Source organism: Macroventuria anomochaeta (genome assembly GCF_010093625.1).
Source record: "Macroventuria anomochaeta strain CBS 525.71 unplaced genomic scaffold BU25scaffold_9, whole genome shotgun sequence".
In the NCBI taxonomy this organism is placed as follows: Eukaryota; Fungi; Ascomycota; class Dothideomycetes; order Pleosporales; family Didymellaceae; genus Macroventuria; species Macroventuria anomochaeta.
In genome coordinates, this window is record NW_022985370.1 from 561628 (window position 1) to 581757 (window position 20130).

The 20130-nt window shown below is 53.8% G+C and overlaps 8 protein-coding genes across 8 annotated transcripts; 4 read left to right on the forward strand and 4 right to left on the reverse strand.

Annotated features, from left to right (window-relative positions):
* Positions 1-246: 246 nt before the first annotated feature.
* On the forward strand, positions 247-1565 carry BU25DRAFT_489735 (NAD(P)-binding protein). The gene is made up of 2 exons (XM_033711439.1): positions 247-492; positions 583-1565. Exons 1-2 carry the CDS (start codon positions 300-302, stop codon positions 1185-1187), a joined length of 798 nt encoding a protein of 265 aa, XP_033563919.1. The 5' UTR covers positions 247-299; the 3' UTR covers positions 1188-1565.
* Positions 1566-2001: 436 nt separating this feature from the next.
* On the forward strand, positions 2002-3092 carry BU25DRAFT_273015 (uncharacterized protein). The gene is made up of 2 exons (XM_033701841.1): positions 2002-2087; positions 2138-3092. Exon 2 carries the CDS (start codon positions 2176-2178, stop codon positions 2833-2835), a length of 660 nt encoding a protein of 219 aa, XP_033563920.1. The 5' UTR covers positions 2002-2087; positions 2138-2175; the 3' UTR covers positions 2836-3092.
* Positions 3093-5043: 1951 nt separating this feature from the next.
* Positions 5044-5655, reverse strand: BU25DRAFT_420000 (uncharacterized protein; the record flags this gene model as incomplete). The annotated part of the gene is made up of 2 exons (XM_033707972.1): positions 5044-5456; positions 5613-5655. 2 exons carry the CDS (start codon positions 5653-5655, stop codon positions 5044-5046), a joined length of 456 nt encoding a protein of 151 aa, XP_033563921.1.
* Positions 5656-9893: 4238 nt separating this feature from the next.
* BU25DRAFT_337112 (uncharacterized protein) lies at positions 9894-11279 on the reverse strand (the record flags this gene model as incomplete). The annotated part of the gene is made up of 3 exons (XM_033702661.1): positions 9894-10730; positions 10781-11026; positions 11178-11279. 3 exons carry the CDS (start codon positions 11277-11279, stop codon positions 9894-9896), a joined length of 1185 nt encoding a protein of 394 aa, XP_033563922.1.
* A 1043-nt stretch (positions 11280-12322) lies between these two features.
* BU25DRAFT_273323 (uncharacterized protein) lies at positions 12323-13307 on the reverse strand. The gene has a single exon (XM_033701844.1). It carries the CDS (start codon positions 13011-13013, stop codon positions 12495-12497), a length of 519 nt encoding a protein of 172 aa, XP_033563923.1. The 5' UTR covers positions 13014-13307; the 3' UTR covers positions 12323-12494.
* On the forward strand, positions 13124-13677 carry BU25DRAFT_273253 (uncharacterized protein). Its single transcript, XM_033701843.1, has 2 exons — positions 13124-13277; positions 13336-13677. The coding sequence occupies exons 1-2, from the start codon at positions 13234-13236 to the stop codon at positions 13592-13594; spliced, it is 303 nt and encodes a 100-aa protein (XP_033563924.1). The 5' UTR covers positions 13124-13233; the 3' UTR covers positions 13595-13677.
* A 2020-nt stretch (positions 13678-15697) lies between these two features.
* BU25DRAFT_489737 (uncharacterized protein) lies at positions 15698-18609 on the reverse strand. Its single transcript, XM_033711440.1, has 8 exons — positions 18047-18609; positions 17877-17992; positions 17811-17829; positions 17727-17761; positions 17495-17588; positions 17143-17351; positions 16457-16597; positions 15698-16179 (listed from the first exon to the last, which is right to left on the reverse strand). Exons 1-8 carry the CDS (start codon positions 18567-18569, stop codon positions 16072-16074), a joined length of 1245 nt encoding a protein of 414 aa, XP_033563925.1. The 5' UTR covers positions 18570-18609; the 3' UTR covers positions 15698-16071.
* A 180-nt stretch (positions 18610-18789) lies between these two features.
* BU25DRAFT_336615 (uncharacterized protein) lies at positions 18790-19774 on the forward strand (the record flags this gene model as incomplete). The annotated part of the gene is made up of 2 exons (XM_033702643.1): positions 18790-19224; positions 19271-19774. 2 exons carry the CDS (start codon positions 18790-18792, stop codon positions 19772-19774), a joined length of 939 nt encoding a protein of 312 aa, XP_033563926.1.
* Positions 19775-20130: the final 356 nt, after the last annotated feature.

The window sequence follows — 20130 nt, forward strand, 5'->3', positions numbered from 1 at the left end:
ACCTAGATTACTATTCTAGACCAAATGAATATATCGACTTACAGCTGCCATCATTATCAACGTCGTGTGACCATTTCTTTCTATCTAACCATTGCTTGCTCAATTTAAGGGGATAGCCAGGACTCGTAGCACCGTTTAGAGCGTCAGGAGTTACTACGCTCAAAGCGGCCTAGTTCGACCGACAGGGCAAGTATGTCATCATCGATCGCGCTTCTACCATGATTGGTGCAACTTCAAGTCTGTCGTGTTCAGCTGTCAAACATGAATTTACACACCACAGATACAGTGTCAATGTCACGATGCCGCCATGGTCAATGATCTCGCCTGCCTCGCGGGGCATTGGTTTCGCGCTCGCCAGAAGAGTACTGCAAACCACCAACGCGCCTGTTGTTGCGACGGCGCGTAAGGACCTCGACAAGACGGAAGAGGAACTGCTTGAGGGGTTAGATATTGATGAGACGCGATTGAGGGTTCTGAAACTTGATGTCACGGGTAAGTTCTCATGATCTTTCGTGAGCGGAAACCTGCAAACTGTTTTTGTTGCTCCAAAATCGTTTTAGATGAAGCTTATAACCATCATAGACGAGTTCACAATCGCAGAAGCAGCGGCCGCATGCAAAGAACAATTCAAGCCAGGCATTCATCAGCTTCAACTCGCCTTCTTTGTGCCGGGTTTGCTCTTCCCCGAGAAGTCGCCAGCTCAGATCGATGCCAAAGATGCGTTGTTGACCTTTCAAACCAACACATTGGGGCCAATGCTTATGATCAAGCACTTTTCATCATTCTTGCCTAAGAAAACCGCATCTCCGGAAGAGGTTGAGGAGATAATGAAGGGACTTCCGTCCGCTGCAAGCATGGCAATCATGTCTGCACGTGTGGGTAGCATATCTGATAACAAGCTGGGAGGCTGGTACAGTTATCGCGCATCGAAAGCTGGTGTCAACCAGGTGGTGAAGACATTCGACAATCACCTACGGACAGCATCGGGGGACAAAGCACTAGCAGTAGCGTTGCACCCGGGCACAGTCAAGACTGAGTTCAGCAAAGAGTTCTGGGGCGGTGTGAAGAAGGACAAGCTCTTTGAGAAGGAATGGGTGGCGGAGCAGCTTGTCGATGTGGTCAGGCAGGTAGGAATCGACGGACGAGGCAAGTGCTGGGACTGGGATGGCAAGGAAGTGCCGCCTTGATGGTCTTGCAGGTGCAGTCACGTGCGAGGACCGTCCTTCCACTCTGGAGGCCCTCACAGATTTCACACTTCCCCAATACGTTACTTTCACGTTTCAACAGCTCTCACTTCCCAACATTCTTTGCACTATCATTTCACCCATTCATTACAATGGTCGACGAGACGCCTGGAAACAACCAGCCGTCAGATGGCGAACAGCAGAGGCGCGGCAAGGGCAAGCAACCAGCCCCACGCGAGCAATCATCTTCAGCAACGTCGAACATGGCTTATACAAATCACAATGGAGACAAAACACGCAAGCACCTATACTCTAGTCTTTGCAGCTCAACAGACACACTCGAGCCTCCGGAGTTTGAGTCCCTCGAACCCGAGTCTCCAGAACCGGAGCAAGAGCCTGAACGTTATACCAGAATGACAGGGTGGTCTGAAGACACCGAGGATGCAATCGGCTCAAGCCATCGTAGCTCATCTCCGGGGCGGCGGCCTTGGGATCGTCTGGGAGCTGATGGCAGTCCACTTCAATGCTTGGCTAGTGGTACACGTCAGATTGGTGAGAGACATCATACTCCCGAGCCCAACTAGCCCAGCCCTGATCTCGAATCTGTCACCCGATCCGACCCTTCCACGTCTGCTACCGATGTCGCTTCAAGGCCAACACGACGATTACCCAGCACTCATTCAGAGTATATAGGACAGCTCCCCTTCCTTAGCCGTTCAGAATCGACGCTGGTACAACGCAATAACGTTCCCGAAGTGAATCAGCAAACGCCCCAGGCAGAGGAGCAGTTGGAGCAGACAGAAGCTCAGGCAAAGATACAAGAGCGATCGAGGCAGCCAGAAGGGGCTGATGTTCCAGCCTCTTCAGAGAGACACGATGTTCCGGCGGCTCCTGGACTTTTACGTATGTATCTGCCTCCCAAGCTCGTGCAGATTGCTGATATATAATTGCAGGCGATAAGCGATGGTAGCTCTTTCCTCGTTACAAGTTCATGCCTCCGGAGCCGAATGTCGATAACGAAAAGGCGTGGAAATACTCCAAACCGGACCTAGAATGTCCCCCATTGGCGATATTTACGAACAGAAAGATTGTTGGGCACAAATCCAAGGCTGATTGGGAGAAATGGGTGGAGGCACCTAGATTTCGAAGAGATGTTCCGCGCCGACCTGACTACGCATCAGACCTGTCAACATCGAAGCCACGACTATTGTCTGTATCGGAGCAGCGACCCTTGATGAAGTCTGAAAAGTTCGTGTGGTACTGCAGGAGCTACAAGTTGATCAGATGCACGCCTCTCAATCCCATTTACGGGCTCCCGTGGCCGGAAGCATCAGCGAAAACCTCCGAGGACCCGTCTGATCCAATTGACTCGCCTGAACTTGGCGATCCGTCCACTCCAGCAGAAGCGCTCCAGCTTACATCCTCCCCAACTCTAAATGACTCCGCAGTAGATCATGCCAACGACCACGGCTCGGATGAGAGAGCTCGTAGCTCTTCCACACCAGATTGGCTTCAGCCTCGCTCACTAAACGATACTGAGGTAGACGCCATCGAAGTGGAGCCTGTAACTCTGGACAATGCAACTGTACTAACCTCGGATCGTACGAACGATCATGACTCGGCCAACAGCGACCATTCGAACGTATGCTAGCGGCAGTCCTCCGATGATGTTGAGGCCGAGGTCGATTCAAGTACGAGATCAGATGACGCAGACAGTTTATACAACTACCACCGCCACACTGAGAATCTTCAGAAGTTGGACACAAAGTCAAGCGTCTGGAGTCGTTACGGCCGCCCTCCACTGTCCAGGGATTCGGACTATCAAGGTGGCAATGAAGGTTGCAATCAGGGTGATGACTCCCTCAGTGTCGCATCTCACGGCGACTCCGATGCCTCGACAAGGGTCTTAAATGACAAGGGCAATGCTCCCGCGGACCCTAGGCTGCGCGAAAGGTATTATGCACGCAGATCTGCAGACAGAAAACCACAATCAACTCACGCCCAATTAGAGGCTGTTACAGATCTGAGAACCTCCACTCAAGCTGAGCAGCCCGAAGAGCCTCAGAGCAGATCAGACACACCGATAGGAACGGAGAGCGAAACAGACAGAGAATTCGAGGACTATTCACTCGAAGAATTGAAGCCCTCCCTGGCAGTAGAACATATGAGGCTTGTTCTTCTCAAGATGCATGCAGGAGGCTTTTACAAACACAGAATGGGAACGAAAGCTTTCAACGATCTTCTGGAGGAGACAGCGGTGAAAGTGTTCGGTCCAGTATCGCAGCCATGTTACATCGCACACGAACGAGACAGACCTTCACCTCAGCAACCCCATCAAACAATTGACAGCTCACGGAACAGTAAAACTCAGAATTGTAGATCACAGTCGACGGAGGAGCATCGTCGAAATCTTGCCACAGATTCCCTGGATGCCTCCGGGCTTTACTTGGACACAGAGTACGATGCGTTCATTGGGCAGCGTGGAGGTATTCCGGTGACTTATCCTGCAGCGGAGCTATCACACCAACGTCCAGACAGTCGACCACAGGATATGGCTGCTACGGCTTCGTCGCCTGATATCGGAGAGCAGACTAGTCTGGGGTCGTCATCGTGGAGGCAGACAACACACCGTAGGGGAAAACAAACAGGCGCGTGGAAACTCAGAGGAACCGATCAATGTGATGGGAGTTGACGCGATGTTCTACATGCCGGGGTTAGATGGTAGGCAACCATCTACTTGTGGCGGTGGCGAAAACACAGGGCAGGACGGTGCTACTACTGGATGCCGGCTGACGTAGAGCCATTCAAAGATGGCTTCTGTATAGAGCAGGTATTTATAGACTGCAAGACCAATGAAAAGGATCAAAATCTTCGGTCAAGAAGCATTGCAGTCTCTGAATGCCAAGGAACGGTTTTAAGAGCCTTTGCAAATTTTGTTGAAGCTGCCTGTGATGTTCTGAGATTGGAGTGTTGGTAGAGTAGCTTTCAAAAGGGACGATACACTGACTACCCAGCGTCCCGTCGCTAAGATCACAGTATTCCAAAGCTGAAGAGCAGCATCGTTTTTTGGATCAGCGCGATGCTAAAGTGCTTGCCAAAAACAGCAGTGTCATACCCCCAACTAGTTGTGAACACTGTCGTCCTCTCTGAACTTCGGTTGCCTAGGAAACTGCTTCGAGAAATCCATCTCCATCGGGCTACGCACACTGGGCAGCTCATGCACTGGCAGTAGCAGGACTTGTTCCTTACGGTCACCCAGCTCGCTCAGACCGCGTACATGCGAAGTGTGAGTGAGACGATCCGGACTCGTCCAACTACCTTGCCAAGATGGCTGTGGGGAGGTATTCGGTGTGCCAATGTAGTGCGACATATCTGGTGATCGTCCTAGTGTAAAGCGGGAGAGTAAGGTTGACGAGTAGCTGCGTACAAGTGCTCCAGGGAGCTCGATGTGTGGACTTGGTCGGGCGATATGGTAGCAGGTTTTAATGGGTGTCATCTCTTCCGTCTTCGGCGTACGAAGAACAGACAGACTCCGATTGCGATGACGAATACTACGCCTCCTACGGCTCCTCCGAATGCGAGTCCGATGATGGAATCTTCATTCGTACTGGAAGATTTCGGACCAGTTGATGTAGGGATTGGTCGAGTTGGCGCTCTTGAGGCAGGCGTATGTTTCCTCCCGAAGACGATACCCAAGTCCCCTGTGTCCCAGCCTTCTTTTGGAGCAGCGACTGTTGAACCGCCGGATGAGTTGCCACCAATGGTCTTGGTGACCTCCGGTGGCAGACTGTAGGTTGCCAGGCTGGCGTTGAACGCGGCACACTTCAGGCCCAAGTCGAGCGCGTGTTGTTAGCCCGTGTTATCCGTATATCGCAGGAACGTCGCAGTCGGTGCTGTTGGTGAGGTGACCACCCATGATGATCATCTGCGAATTTTCGTAAACATCGCAGGTCAGCGAGTGGTGTGGGATTGTCTCTGCGTCATCGTCTGATGTCGGGAAGAACTTGATCCAAGTGAATGAGGGTAGGCTCAAAATCCAAACATCGCCGTAACCAATACCATGATCAACAGAAGCGCCACCACAAAAGCGTCTTCGACTCCCCGGTAGCTCTGCACCGCTCGTCGTCTGCTTATACCATCTGGCGTTCGTGATGTGGTATACGAAAATGTCTGACATGGGAAGCGACTCTTGTGTCCCGTTGATCACCTGAATACCACCGAAGTATACAATGGTTGCTGAAATGTAGAGACCTCCCTGAACTTGGCTCACTACTGCGACAGATTTACGTTATGTAAGAATGAAGGCTTCTAATTGGCTGTTTCTATCTTAGTTGACAGAATTGACAGTCTGGTATATGTCCTGCAGGGCAACAACGTGGTGAACGGCCACTCACAAGGCTGTCTGCCTTCATGAACCACGGTACGTACCTACTGTACGCATCACTGTACCAAGGTCAGGGGGTCTGCACATTTTTTTGCAAGCACCGATATGAGGAGTCCAGCATCGCCCGTCGGTATGTACAGTATAACGCCCTCCGCGCGACTGATCTGATCAAACCCCGATTGGGTACTGAACTTATGGTTGAGCATGTTGTAGCCTCCTCGTCGGACCTGGAGGCATTCGTTAGCCAACCACCATAATGATAGCCCGGGGCTTTATCAGAAGCCGTTGTGCCAGCGCCTGTGATGGTCAGTGACAGCCCTTTCAAAAGCTTGGCCGGAACTCACCCCATGCAGCTGGACTAATAGCTGTGATGCCATTCGCAACGGAAGCATTCCAAGTGTTGTAAAGTATGTCATAGTACCATAGCATCTCATCTGGTGTATCACTATCTTCTTATTCCCCACCATATGCATAGATGATCTTGTTGGCAGTGTCGGGCTACAGAATGCCTCCACTAGCTGAGGGTATGGTGTCATTCCTCGCGAGCATGGTACGTTTCGGGAAGCCTAGGCGCGATGTGTCGAAGTCGCCCACTCTGAGCCAGGTGTTTAATCGCAGAAAGTCAGGCCGATCTAACTCTACAATTGGAAAGACACTTATTCGTCTCGTTGGCGGGATTCACAGTCGATGGCGCCCAGTTGACAAAGCCTCCATTGATGTAGAGCTTTCGATCTACCACTGCCGTTTGATAGCTGTGTAGCCGGCAGAAGTTGTCTAGACGGTCTAGAGCAATTGTGAGACCGACAGTTGTGAGGAACAGCAACTAGTAAAGAGACATTGTGGCAGCTGGCTAGTTGATGCGGCGTACGGCGAAGGTAGAACCTACTCGGTGGACATGGAGGGATGATCAGCAGCAACAGCGGCTCATCTACCGCTGATGACTGCATGCCACGACTCACCTGCATGGTGCAGACGTTGTCTTTGCATCCTATCTAAATTTGTCTTTGTCTGTTGTTGTTTGTTGTTGCAGGATATGACAAGCGGGTGTACCTGTGCGTTGCCTGTGCATTGCGGCGCGGTGCTCATCATGGTCTTTGTTCGGTTCTCGAAGCGGTACGCCTGCAGAACAGTAGCACACTACAGCAGGCAGCGAAACGGGAGGGGAGCAGCTTGATCACAAAAAGTCTTATCTTTCTGGGAACACTGCGCAGTGCTGAAGACAAGCTCAGTGTGCGACTGTCATGGCTTGTGGCTGAGATACCAAGGAGCGATATGAGGAGCGGGTATACAGTGACGAGATCCACGCAGACAAGGACGCCGATGAATGGTCTCTTCGTGCTTGCAAGACCCTTGCAATAGCACGTATTCGTAAGTTTGGTGTAGGAGTGATGCAAGACGCAGCAGCTTCCGCAAGCGGTGGTTCTCAGGGTTGGGTACGCTAGCCGGAACCAATGACCGAACACAACTTAGCTGTGTATGAAAGGATTAAGGTGAACTACACCATAGCTGCTATTGGCGACTGCTTCACAATCTCCTATCCTGAGTGCGAACGATGGTCTCTGAGACTGTCTGGTCATCTGAGAACGGCATTTCCCTCGACATCATTTCCGCACTGCTTGACCGACACGCGGTTTTCTGACACTTGCATGATATCAAGGCGATGAATCCTTAAATTTAAGGCCTTGGATGTATGTTTAAGGTACCGTCCCAATATGGGTTTCGGATGCCTTACCCAGAATGATCTTGACCCCTCCTTACGAGCCTTGAAGTCATCTGACAATCTACATCCCATCTCATGTCATACACCTTGCCCAACCCACCAAACGCCAAGACATATACCACAAGGTCCAGGATACTACCACGTTTCAATAGTCCCTGCCGCTGACTCAACCGAAAAGCCCGAGCGTTTCCTTCCAGAAGACGCTCACCTCGCACCTTCCTAGCAAGCAAATTTTACTTCCCCATCCTGATCCAGGTTATCCTCCGACGAGATCCAGGACACCCAGGAATGCGTTCAGAAAGACGTCTTGAGATCACGAGGTGGGTTTTCGGCACTGAGTCGAATGCAGACCCACTCCACACGTGGCAGCGGTCGGTGCCTTACTCAGACGGCCGCCACCAAATTTACTCTCCCCGCATACGAGCGTACGACGACTTCATGTCGTGATATCCCTACTCTCATCGATATGAACCAACGCAGAATGAATCCGGCACCAACTGCTCTTCGCATGCTCACGTCCGCCCCCTACGTCCCACGTCACCAACCCAGCTCACCTGCTCACTCAGCAGCTCCACTCGCAATCTTGGTACACTAAAATCCCTAACACTTGGTCTGCCTAGCTCATATCAGCCGGCACCAAATCCCTACGCAATCTTCGGTTCAACATCTTCCCATTTTCACACCGCCCAGGGGTACTTCCGCGGCACTCGCGGCGCGCCCAATGTGCTGACTAGCCTGTCCTCGAACCATGGTTGCGAGTTACCGCTCTGGTGTATGGTGGGTTTTGACTGGGTCTGCTTGCGCAGGTGAGTGGAGGGCGACGCGGGAAGCGGCTGTAAAGCGGCGAGGCACGTGAGGACGTGTACCATAGTACACATGTTTTAGCTGAGAATTAGATAGGTTTAAGGGGGGAAGATAACACCTAGACACGGGGTGCTGAATCGCCGTGGCGGTGCTGATGTTGCTCTGGATCGATGCATCTTGATGAGCAAGGGAGCAGATTTCGGTAGTTCCGTTTGTAGTGCTGCGGGAGGGAGTGGGAGGGAGGCCCACGGTGTTGGGTTTCGAGAATGCGGCCTTCTTTGCGGCCACGACGGGGCGCTGGAATGCACGGACAAAGACGTAACGCCTTGCTTGTTGGAATCTGCGATGTAGTCGTTCAAACTTCTCGCTTTCGGCTGCTGTTGAAGGCTATTGATAGGTGTCAGCCACTACACCGCAGCCAACAGCAATAGCCGTGAAGTCAGCTGTGATCCAGACACTCGTGACATCCCACTTGCTCGATCACAGTGTCTTACATCCAACAGCCACAACGGTGTATTCCGCCGCACCCAATGACTCCTGTTCGGCACCTCGCAAACGCAACTGGAAGAACAGTTCCTGCATACAGTAGTTCAAGTTGGCCTGAACCAAGCAAGTTGCCCGAATTTTGCCAATAGACAACAGTAAGTTTCGGTACCCTAAGACCAAGGTCCGAAGCGCGCCGAGTTTGCAAGCTCGGGTCCCTGACGCCGTCCAAATGCCCTTTTTACGTTGCGCACCGGTCCGTGACCTCGCAGAGACGGACCGTGAGTTCGCAGAACCGATAACAGACCGGTTCAGATTATAGTCCAAGTCTGGTTGAGCGGAAAATGGTTGAGCAGGTTGCTTGCAGCTGTACGTGCGTGTGCCGTGCGTCAGCGTGACAGACTGACAAATGGCAAGTGGCAGACCCTGGAATGAGGAGAACCGTGGTTGACGTCTTCGATGTTCAGGAGAGATGCGGTGATGTTGCCGAAGAGGGGAGGATGTCGCACCGGATGAAGCTCGAATGTGTATTAATCCTTCAATTTAGATAGATCGAGATCCAGTAACTAGTATACGCTGTTCGCTTTGTGAATTTCAGATTGCCGCCCAAGCCAGTGTACCCAAAGAGAAAAGAGATCTCAGCCGAAAGGGCCGAGTCGCGGTAGGGACAGGAGAGAAACGAAGAAGCCACACCATTTTGTCAAATCGAAATCCAGACAAACTAAGAGAGTATATGGCGCAAATGAAACACGAACAACCACGACGTCCAGCAGGATGCAACGAAGCACAATGCTGGCTCCGACCCCGCGCGTGCAATGATGCTTGTGGAAGTAGTCAGAGCACCTCCTGTATGCAGCCCCAGATCTAGTAGCGAGAATGTGCAGATATCCACCCAGTTTCGAGGAAAACGTAAGAAAAGTGAATCGAGCGCTCGCTGCCAACGTATGAAATCACCTCCTTTCTAAGGTGGTAAAACAGTTGAGACATCCTCCAGTAGGAACATGTTTTGCGGTAACCGAAAGCTCGGCACAGGAAACGGTATCCGGCAGAGACAAGTTCGAGACGAGTATTAGAAAATCGATTGATGCTCTTTGACGCTGTGAGATTCAAAAAACCGCCCAAAAGTAGAAGCTATTGCCAGCCTGGACGCCTTGCGAAGGACAGGCGGTGCAATGGCGACGAAATCAAGGTTGTACAAGAAAACAAAGCGACGACAGACGAGTAGTGGTGTGTATAGCTCTGCTTGTGGTTCGTTGCACCATGTGTGCTCCTTTCGAGAGCCAGCTCAGGAGCCCCTCTTCTAATGCCGAAGAGAGATTTACATGGGGCGGCGGTTGAGCATGTTGAGCATATCCGAGTCGGTCGAGCTGCGTCCGTTTCCGTTGTCGCTCACAAGATCGTTGATACGCATGCCAGGTCTGCTGGCAGGCTGGGAGGTAGGTGGCGGTGGAGTCCTGCCATCGCTGCGGGGAAGGTTTGGCTGCAGAGCACCGTTCTGCTGGGGAGGGTAGTAGGGAGCAGATGCGGACCCAGGCGTGGTGGGCGCTTGCGAGTGTGGGGAGGAGGAGGTGCGGCTCGGGTCGTAGCGGTAGGCGCTCTGCGGGGAGGCCTGGCGAGGCGGCTGTGCGGTGTAGTATGGCTGGGTAGCTGAAGGGGCAGTCGAGTAGGGTGCCGAAGGAGTGGCTGTGCGAGGCGCTTGGGTTAGAGACGGTGGCTCTGGATACGCATAGTCTTGACCAGATGCTCGATGAGAGCCCTGTGACGCTGAGCCAGGAGCTGGCGGTGGCAGGGTGGGAGTGTGAGGCTCCGGGTGGGGCCTCTTCCTGCCAGTCAGGTCGTCACGGCTGCCCTCATCTGAGTGAGCACTGGGCGGACCATAGGAATACGGACCTGCGGTAGGGCTGGGTAGATAACCCTGCTGCTGCTGCCCTTGGCGAGGCGGCTGGCCGTAGGCCTCTGCGTGGTTTGCAGGAGGGAGGGGCTGCCCGTAGGCGCCATACATAGGCGGGGGAGCGCCAACACCGCGCCAGACGGTGTGTGCTGGGACGAAAGCCTGCGTCTGAGCCGAGACAGGCGTGAAAATGCAGTCCTGGTTGAATCTCAGGCAGTTGGAGCAGCGGCCGTCCTCGGTGGCCTCGAAGCCAGAGCAGCGAATCTGTAGGAGGTGAGCAAGACACACTGGGCGCGGTCGTCAATTCAACTTACCTTGCGGCGTCTGCAGTAGCGACAGGCAATGGCGGTGCGCTGGCGGGGTGCTGGCGGCTGGTGGTGCTGCTGAACATACTGCGGTGGAGGAGGAGGGCCCTGCTGGCGGTACGGATCTTGCGGCGGCGGGGCGCGCGTCCACTCGTTGGGGCCAGGAAGACGATACTGCTGCTGGTACTGCGGGTGCTGGTGGGCAGCCATATCAGGGCGCGGCTCTTGGGGAGGAGGAGGGAGGGTGGTGTTCATCTGCATCGAGCAGGTCAGTGGGCGGTCAGACAGCTTATGGCAGGAGCGACGTTGGACAGGAAGGTACGAGGGGCGTTGCACACTTGCTGACAGGCGATGACAGCGAGCGCGCACGCGTGACTATGAGACTACGCTGCACTGCAGTACTTACATGCGAGGGCGGCGGCGGATAGCTGCCGTTCGCAGGCTGCTGCGAGGCAGGCGGCTGCCAGTGAGAGGGCATCTGGCCCTGGCCGCCCTGGTGAGGGTACATAGCGGCGTCTGGAGTGGTTGAAGGGTGCGTGGAAGCGTGGTTGACGGGTGTCGAGTGCGTGGAAAATGCCGCCCTACAACGTGGTGCGGTCACGCCGTCATGAACCAGTGGAACACAGCTCAACGTGTGCGCGCAGCCTCCGTCGCAGCAGAGAGCGTGGTGTGGTGGTGCGGGAGATCCTCTGGGGCGGGAGAGGTGTCACAAATACTGGCGGCCCGCAAGGACGGCTGCAGGTCAGAAGAGGGCAGTGCAAACGGCGTCAAGGGAGCCAAGCAGAACAGGCGTTGGCGGGGAGGGTGTGGAGGCAGCGCAGAGGGAGGGTAGGAGGCAGCTGTGTGGGTGGCAGTGGTAGGGCAGGCAACCGGTGAAGAGCAGAGTGAAGGGAAGGCTTCTCGAAGCGCGCGTGGAGGATCCCAAGAGCGTGGAAACGAGAAAGGAGATTCAGGTCTTTCGCGGGATGGTGGCCGCTATTACTACCCACCGCGCCGCCCGAACTCCCAAACCTTCTCGCCGTTCTGACTGGGATGGCGTTTTGATCCCTGCACTGCGGCCATGCAGCGAACGAGTGCATCGGGTCGAGCCAGTCCGCCATCTAGCGCGGCTGACAGTCGCACTGCGCGCGCCCCAGCACACACCAGCACCCACCAAGCAGCCCTCGCCGCACCCGCACATGCAGCCCGTGTCGCGCTGCGCTGTGGGTGGACGGTCGGCGCGGCTGGTGTGCACCAGACGCCGCGACTCAACTCTAATGCCAGCGCGAGCCGCCCACCTACAGTAGCAGTGCACGCTGGTTGCATCAGTGCATGCTCCATCGTCGCCAGCCACCGCATTATATGGTCCACTAAGGCAAGGTGCGCCCCCTTTCGGCCTGCAAGCTGGGGCGGGTGGCCTGGCATGCTGGGGTCTCTGCATGGCGTTGCTGGCGGCCCGGGTCCGGTCAGGTTGTTCATCAAAGCCAGCCTGCCAAGATTCGGGATGGCCCGTCAACGTGCGATCTGCTTCCTTTAATTAAAAATACACGTCCGCCGCAACACACCATACACGCCAGCACCGCTAGACTCACCATCGCCGTACGCTCGCGTTCGCGCCTGCACGGCGTCTCTCAATGCACGCTGCGGCTTGCTGCTTTTGCCGTGCCACAGCACGTTGCAGCACTCCACCGCAGCGTCGCCGTCATGGTCATGTTCCCCTCGTTTGCAGCATGCAAGAACACCGCTAGGTACGTGGAAGGGCCCTCCTCGGAGCGATAAGGGCCTGCGATGTGCGCGACTCAATCCACGCGGGCCGTCTCCTGCTGCGCACTGTTTCGTTTGCACCACTTGCACCACGCTGCGACGACAGCTCACCATCATCGCCGTCACTGCACGAGCCTGTCGTCGTGCTGGTCGTGTTGCACTCCGTGTTGGCCCACCTGCACCACCGCCCATCCGAGGCCTGCTGCTCCGCCGGTGAGCTGCTGCACGCTCCCGCACATTCTCGATGGACATGCATCCTCGTGAACGCAGCGCGCAACATCCACTCAAACGTCGACCCACGTCCGCATCCTGAATCCTGTACACCCAGGGGGTGCCTGTCTGCTGTTGCCCGTCGCAATTTGAGATAGGGCTGGTTCCGCTCTTGCATCGATCTTTTGTCTGTTGATGGCCGCACCCGCAGCCCTGTCCTGGCTGTTGGTGTGCGACTGATGGACCAGTGACGTGCGCGCAGCCTCGCTAGTAGGGACAGCCTGACCATGTTCACGACTCGGCGACTTCAGGCAGTTTTCTGTCAGCGGCGCGCCGCCATCCCAAGTAGCGGAAGGCAACGTCTTGTGGAACTGCCGTTCATCCTTCACCTCGTAAATTCGAACGTAATAAAGCCGACGCTGGCCCGCTGAGTGATTGTGATGAACTTGTGTTTGGTCCTCAGCTCTCATTGCCTCGCGTAAGACGAGCATGGCACGCGGCGAACCCACATGAACCACCAAATCATCTTGCAAAATCTGTCAATCGCCATCTGGTAGATCCTTCATCCCTTGCGCCGGTGATGGCTCACGGACTGATATCCATGGAAACAGCCTCTTCGTGTCTGTGATTCGCCAGCTCCACTGCACCGCTCGAGCGCAGAAACGCGGCCAGTTTGTTTCTTACACTGGGGCTTTTAGTGCCGGGCTTCCCGCTGCTGAAGATGACGCAGTGGGTGGGAGGAGGCGGATGCACGCATCGCGGGACGAAAGAGAAGGGCGAAACACTCGTCGCTTGCCGCTGCCTCCTCCGCCTCGGCATCTTGCAGAGCGTTGTGACTGGCTGCGTGTTGGTGGAGTCGCAAAAGTCTAACGAGAAAGCTATCGTTCATCAGCCACAAGGTCTATCGATAAACGCCAAACGATTCTGTTCCCTTCGTGTTGGGCGAGCGAGGCAAGCCCTGCCGGCCCGCTGATGGACAATTCGGACGTTCCGATACCCAGGTCAATCAAATAAAGTCGTCCAATCAGTGCCTTTGATGCCCATATATTCACGTCGTTTTCCAACTTCCCAGCTGAGTGCCTTGCATGGAGCGGGTAAATCATCGCTTGCTATGCTTGAAAGAAAACCTTGCATGGTCAGAAGGTCACAGGACCGGTCCAAGCCTCGTCCTTCCAACACTTCTGCCCCTACTCGACCATCATCGTATCGGGCTGACTCGTTGCAGCCAATAGCGCATGACCATGTTGCTGTTGTAAGTTGATTGTCTGCCACACCACATCACATCCGAGGCTGTCACGAGCGCATGTTTGATGAGCGCAGATGCCGTGAGCGGTCTGAGGTCAGCCCAACGGCGACGCACATTCGAAGTGTGCGGTCACCTGCGTAGGTGCTCAATAGCAGCAGCCTTGCATTGAGCAAGTATCGAAGTGCCGTATACATGTACCTGTTGCCAACAGCAGACAGTACCGCCGACCGAGCCGCATGTTGTGGGGTAGGAAACCGGAAATGTATCAGGAGTGTTCAGTAGCCATGTCCGTCAGACAGGGTACCCCGATAATCGCACTCTGCACCTGAACGATTTCGGTGATGAATAGTGGTCGTACAAGACATGCGAGCGTTGTGAGTGCAGGGCTGGCGACCAGCACGTTGGTTACACGATTTTACGGGTCGGCACGGGCTGTGGATGCTCTCAAATGCCGCATCTGTCGGTTGGGTTTAGATTAACGAGCTCTGTGTTACCAATGGCTTTTAGGCTGCCGACGGAGATGCGTGGCATAGGTCGACATGCGGAGACTGCATCTTCTGTCAGACTGTAAGTAGTGGTGTCACTGGTGCGAGCGATCCAATCATGGCTTGAGCGCGTCTGATGTACCTTGACATATGCACGCGGAGTCGAAAAGAGAAATAACAAGCGGAGGAGATATTGTCAAGTTCCCGAGATGAGTAAAGAACCGTGCCGGCTTGTCAGTCAGACTTGTGAAGCATTGCAGGGAATCTTCAAACACTTCTTCACCAAAAGACCTACAACATCCGAAGCTTGTCGCACTTGAGCCGTCACCTGTCTTGTGCTGGTCGTGCAGGCTGCATTGTGCTGCGTTTTGGTCAAAGTGTCCTGTTCGCAATTCGTTGAGCATTGTAATCATATGCATGAGGCCGGTCCCTGCAATTGCATGTTCAATAGGATGATCTTGAAGAGTCAGCCCACATAAGGCCTGATTTTTTCAATGACACTGCCATCGACGCAATTGATGTAGGCTCTACTTTGGTGTAATGCTCGAATCGTGCTACATATGCCAACTGGCTATCGTGCAGAATCGCCGGCCGATGGCAAGTGCTGACAGGCCTGATTTGTTGGACAAGGACGGGAACGTCACGATTGCAGGTTAAGCCTGCGAAGGTCAGCATTGGTGATTATGCAGACTGCAAGCCATAGTGGATCGCGTTGGCAAGCCATTCGTCAAATCAACAAACACCGCCATCGGTGTGATCGCAAAGCTACGAGCTCCTTGCTCACGCTGTAGTGTGTTGCGGCATTCGACAATTTGCTTACAGCCATGGTTCGTGACAGTGGCGGTCCTTGCTCATAGGATCTTGCGGGCGTGGGCAGGTTTGATGAGCTTACACACAAATGCAATTTCCATTAGCATGTGCAGCGCACCGGCACGCCCCGAATGCAGCTCCTATCACGTAGCCGCAGTCGATATAACGGGCTTGAGTGATGAGGTTGTCTCGCGACGTGGATAGTCTGGTGTGGGACGCGTCAGGCGGGAGAAAAAGGAACCCATGCATCGCGCTCCGGCCCGTCCTCGCAGCAGAACTGTCACCGGAATAACAAGGGTCAATGCGCAAGGTGACTGTATGGGCCACCGTTGTTGCCGTTGCTGGCGAGAACTTGCGGGACTGTGAGTGCCAGAAAGCTGACCTTGTAGGATGCATATCGTAATAATACTTTGTGACGGCCCAGGCGGCGTTCTTAATGCTGAAAGCGGAGAGAAGGTTCGATCCCACAGCTCAGCCGTCTCTGCCGCACACCAACGAGGGAAGGCGGATGCTAAGAGAAGCGGCCCGACGACTAGAAAAGGGGACCAGGGTTGAATGTCACATGACCAGTAGTGCATGCGAAGCTAAAACAGCACGGTGCTAGCCAAGACGGAGACATGCAGGCGCTATGCAGAAATTGTTCGGCCTCGCTTGGAGCGTGTCGTCGAAGCGCTAATTGGCTCCTTTCGCGCCTGTGAAGCCAGGCCACCAATCCAAAGTTCCCAATATAGCCTTCTGCAAGGCGTACCTCCAGACAGACCGGGGACGAGGCCGTGTGAGTGCAATTGTGTGAGCTGGGAAAATATTTACTCATCGACACCATCCGCTGCGGAACTGCCCTCACCGTTCTCGTCTTCGTCGCTAGAGCTTGACGACTCCTCGTCGGGCATGACGACGCTGTTCAGGTAGGTGATCTGCAAGGCAGTGTTAGCGCCGCGACCATCCATGCGTTCGTCCTTCAGTCCAGCCAACAATAGTTCATGGCGCGCTTCCCCATCTTGACTTCGGCGGTGCAGCTGTCGGTGAAGCAAGTGTGCTGCACTGCCAACGCACCATGGACAAAGGCTGTGTCTGCTCGTGTCTGTACAAGGACATCCCGTCGCAGACTCTGAAGCCCGCCGTTTTCCGGTGACCCCTCTGATACAGAGAATCACCAGGGGGCTTGTCATCGAGGGTTGGGGATCAACTCACAAAGGGCTCTATGCAGGATATTAACCCTGCGATTCGGTCCATGCCCTCCGGGCCTACAACTTCCTCATCTGAGAGTTTCTTGCCAAGAGTGAAACTTCTAAGTCGAAGAAGGTCAATGTCTTTGTGATCGATGGGGAAATCCTGGGCACTCTGTCAGCAAATCGGAATTCTTCCAACGAAGCAGTCATGCATAGTTCACAAATGAAACCGTAGCAATGACGATGATTGTCAGTTACAGTCTGTGGCACGGCGGTGTTTGCCGTCCGTTTACGCGCTACGTAGCATCGGTGAACGGATGACCATCAATTGTCTGGAGACCACGTAGCTCCTCTGGAGCGTCGGGCATCAACGAAACAGCCAGTGGCGGCGATGCATCGGTTCCAATTGCCGAATAGGTCTGACCTTATAGTGAATGACCAGGTCGCTACAATAGTCCACATCGCTCTCAACCGGATTTACTTTCGAGATTCGAAGATCGCAAGTGGCGCCTCGAACGTGACAGTGGCATAGTGACCTACCATGTCTCGAAAGTGGAACATTCAACACTATTGTCGGGTTACGAACGAGTCAAGTCTGCTGAGCCGTCGATCGCACACAATTGCTGTTTCACCAACATATGGCCATGGGCGCAGTGGAAGTATCGAGTGTCAAACAGAAATGTACAAAGTAGAGAGATTGCCACTTACTTTGGGATGGCGCTTCAGCGCGGTCGACGCATTCGAAGTCAAGCCAATGAAGGCCTTGATGACCTTCTTCTCATTGTCGGGAGTGCCTCCCAAGAACGCTGTCCGAATCCGCTGATCTGTCAGAACCTGCTTGATCCTGATGGGTCTGCGATCAATCTCTCGCCGCAGCTTTCTGAGAGGCTCTGCATCTGGCTGCCACAGTCCGCCGCCTTTTGACGTCAGCGATTGCAGGAGTTATGGCAAGGTTACGGTTGTGGATGAAGGATGGGGCAGAGCAAGAATGCGAGGTTGATAGCCGGGTACAGTTGCAGATACGAGTGTCGACGTATTGTAAAAAGAGGACAATACTCACCAACGAAACTGCCTCCATCCGGCTGAATCTGAACGTAGTAAGCAGCATATGGACCTTTGCGACCCGTTCTTGACCACGCCGCCGAGAAGTAGGTCTACTGGTGCGTCAGTTTAACCAGAACTGATCCACTGCGGCTCTTGGGCTACAAGCGGATGCATTGTGCTCGTGATTGATCAAACTCTCCTGGATAGAGATGGAAGGAGCTAGCCGTCATTGTTATTGGAATGCTTACCTTGTAAGGTGTCTGGTCCTTTGAGAAGCGGACATCTGGTCGCGTCAGCACTATCCTTTTCGTAGCAAACAGGGGAGGTCATACCTCGATATATTCGATACACCTGGCGTTGTAAGCATTTGAAATTCTGTGGTGCTGAATGACACTTACGATATCCTTCACTGGCAACTCAGGTATCGTCTCGTCTATCTCCACAATCTTTTCTGATAGTTTGCCAACGAAGTCGTTGAAGTCTTGTACCGCGACTCGATAGTCTGGATCATGCACTGTTCAAAGGTTACTTCGCAGGCCCAGTACTTAGAGATCATCTGACGACATACACTTGAGCCACTGGCGATCATTGTTGGCTTTAATTTCCTCGAGAAACAGCATGGTGTTGGGGTGGATGGTACTCTCGGTGTATGGCGTATCACCAGCTTCGCGAGCCTTTGGCTTCTTGATGATCAGCTGTGTCCCAGGCTCAAGCTTCGCGCCCGGCTTCCATAGCTCTTTCTCGTTGGCTTGATTCTTGTGTACCGAAGATGGCCTCCTCTGCACTCGACCTCTTGGCGTGGCCTTTTTCGAGGTAGGCTCTTCGTCGCTGGCGTCCTCATCTGGTTCAGACTCAGAAGTAGCTTCTTTGTCACTCTGAGCCTCGAAGTCAGATGCGTCTCCGGACTCCGCGTCATCTTCTGAATCTGTACCGTTGGCAGCCGCGTCAGAATCCGTATCTGATTCGACATATGACTTTCTCGATGTTGCTCTCGCCCTCTTGGAGGTTCTCTCAGGAGTGTTCGCAGCAGGGCGCTTGGACGTGCTCTGCGATTTAGATTCCGGAGGTGACTTCGCTGACTTTCGTGGCATCTTGATGTCTCTTTAGATGGAATTTATGTGTCAATGTCGTGTGCTGCACGGTGTTGATGGATGGCGAATGTTTGGCAGGTGTCAAGCCGAGCAGGGGCCACAACAATGACGCAAACGAACCAATTGGAAGGCACGGCCCGCGAAAATCCCACACACGTTCGCGTCGCCATATCACGGGACAGGATCGACCACTTAACTCCATCCTCAAAGCATCGCAGTGATGACATCACGTTTCCTAGCCCGCAAGCAAAAGATCTTGGAGCAGCTTGATGCACCAGATGACGAGTATCACGACCTCTCACCGAAGGGCTCCATCGATGCGCCCATTCGTGACTTGATCAGCGAGATCAATGGCTTTGATGGCATCGTCACGACCAGTAGCTGCTCCGGTAGAATCAGTGTCTTTCTTGAAGGCCGGAAAGCGGGCAGCGATGCTTCGAAATCTGCTGAAGAAGGCGAGGAGTCACGCGCAGGACCGGGAGGAAAGGGCGGAGGAGGCACCTGGCTTTTCATCTCACACGATCCAGTGGAGGTGCCAGACGCAACTTCCCCTTCGGACTTCACATCGCAGTTCAGTCTTGAAAAGGCTACAGCTGATGCAGCCAAAGGCCTTGATGTACATCAAAGGTTCATTCACCTCAAGTTCGAGCCGATGGTAAGCCCCAAGAATGCCAGCTTATGTGGTCTCTAACACCAATTAGATTCTACACATTTTAAGTGCATCTCTAGATCATGCACAGCGGATACTGAACGCTGGAATGGGTGCTGGTTTTCGGGAGAGCGGAGCGGTAAGCCTGGGTTCATCAAAAACAGGAGAGGCCAACCCAGTGGTTGCTATTCGGTCTACTGGCTACTCATTCGACTCTATCATCGGCTATCAGGACGAAGAGGGCCGCAACATATCCTTGGTAGACGATAGTCACCTAAGAACTCTAGTGGACATTGCGAATGAGCGGTTCAAGATCAATATCGAGCGTATAGCACGCTTCCGTACACAGCTCTTAGAATCGTATCAGCCTATGTCTACAGCAACAACATCTGGGGCGTCCAAGCCGGACTGGGAAGATGCAAATGTTCGGAAGCAGCGCAAAAGGGAAGAGGGTTTGGCACGACAACGAGCGTTACAGGCTGCAAGTTCGGACGAAAAGGTGCCCACTGGCAATGAGCCACTCAATGTTGAAGATCTCGGAGGTATACTGCCTTGAGCGAGAGTGGACTTGTTTGTAATTCATGGAAATGAATGTCTCCGAGCCAGCATCACTCGACGTCGTTGAGACAGCACCAGGGCACAACGAGAGCCTTCTAAAGCCGCTACACAGCATTCGACAAAAACGTAGGAAGCTGGTGGTCGCGATGCATGGATCCAGGAAAGTTACAGAGCTATCACACCAGCTCTTACCATCCGCAATGGCAAGCTATACTGTGGGGCTAGTCTCTCTTTCAGCCAATAGGGGCGTTACGTCAGTAGCTCCGCGGCGACTTTCGACAGCCTCATAACTCTCCGCATTTCTCCACAACGACGTGCAAGATCACATATATAACATCAAAACCTCACTTCAAA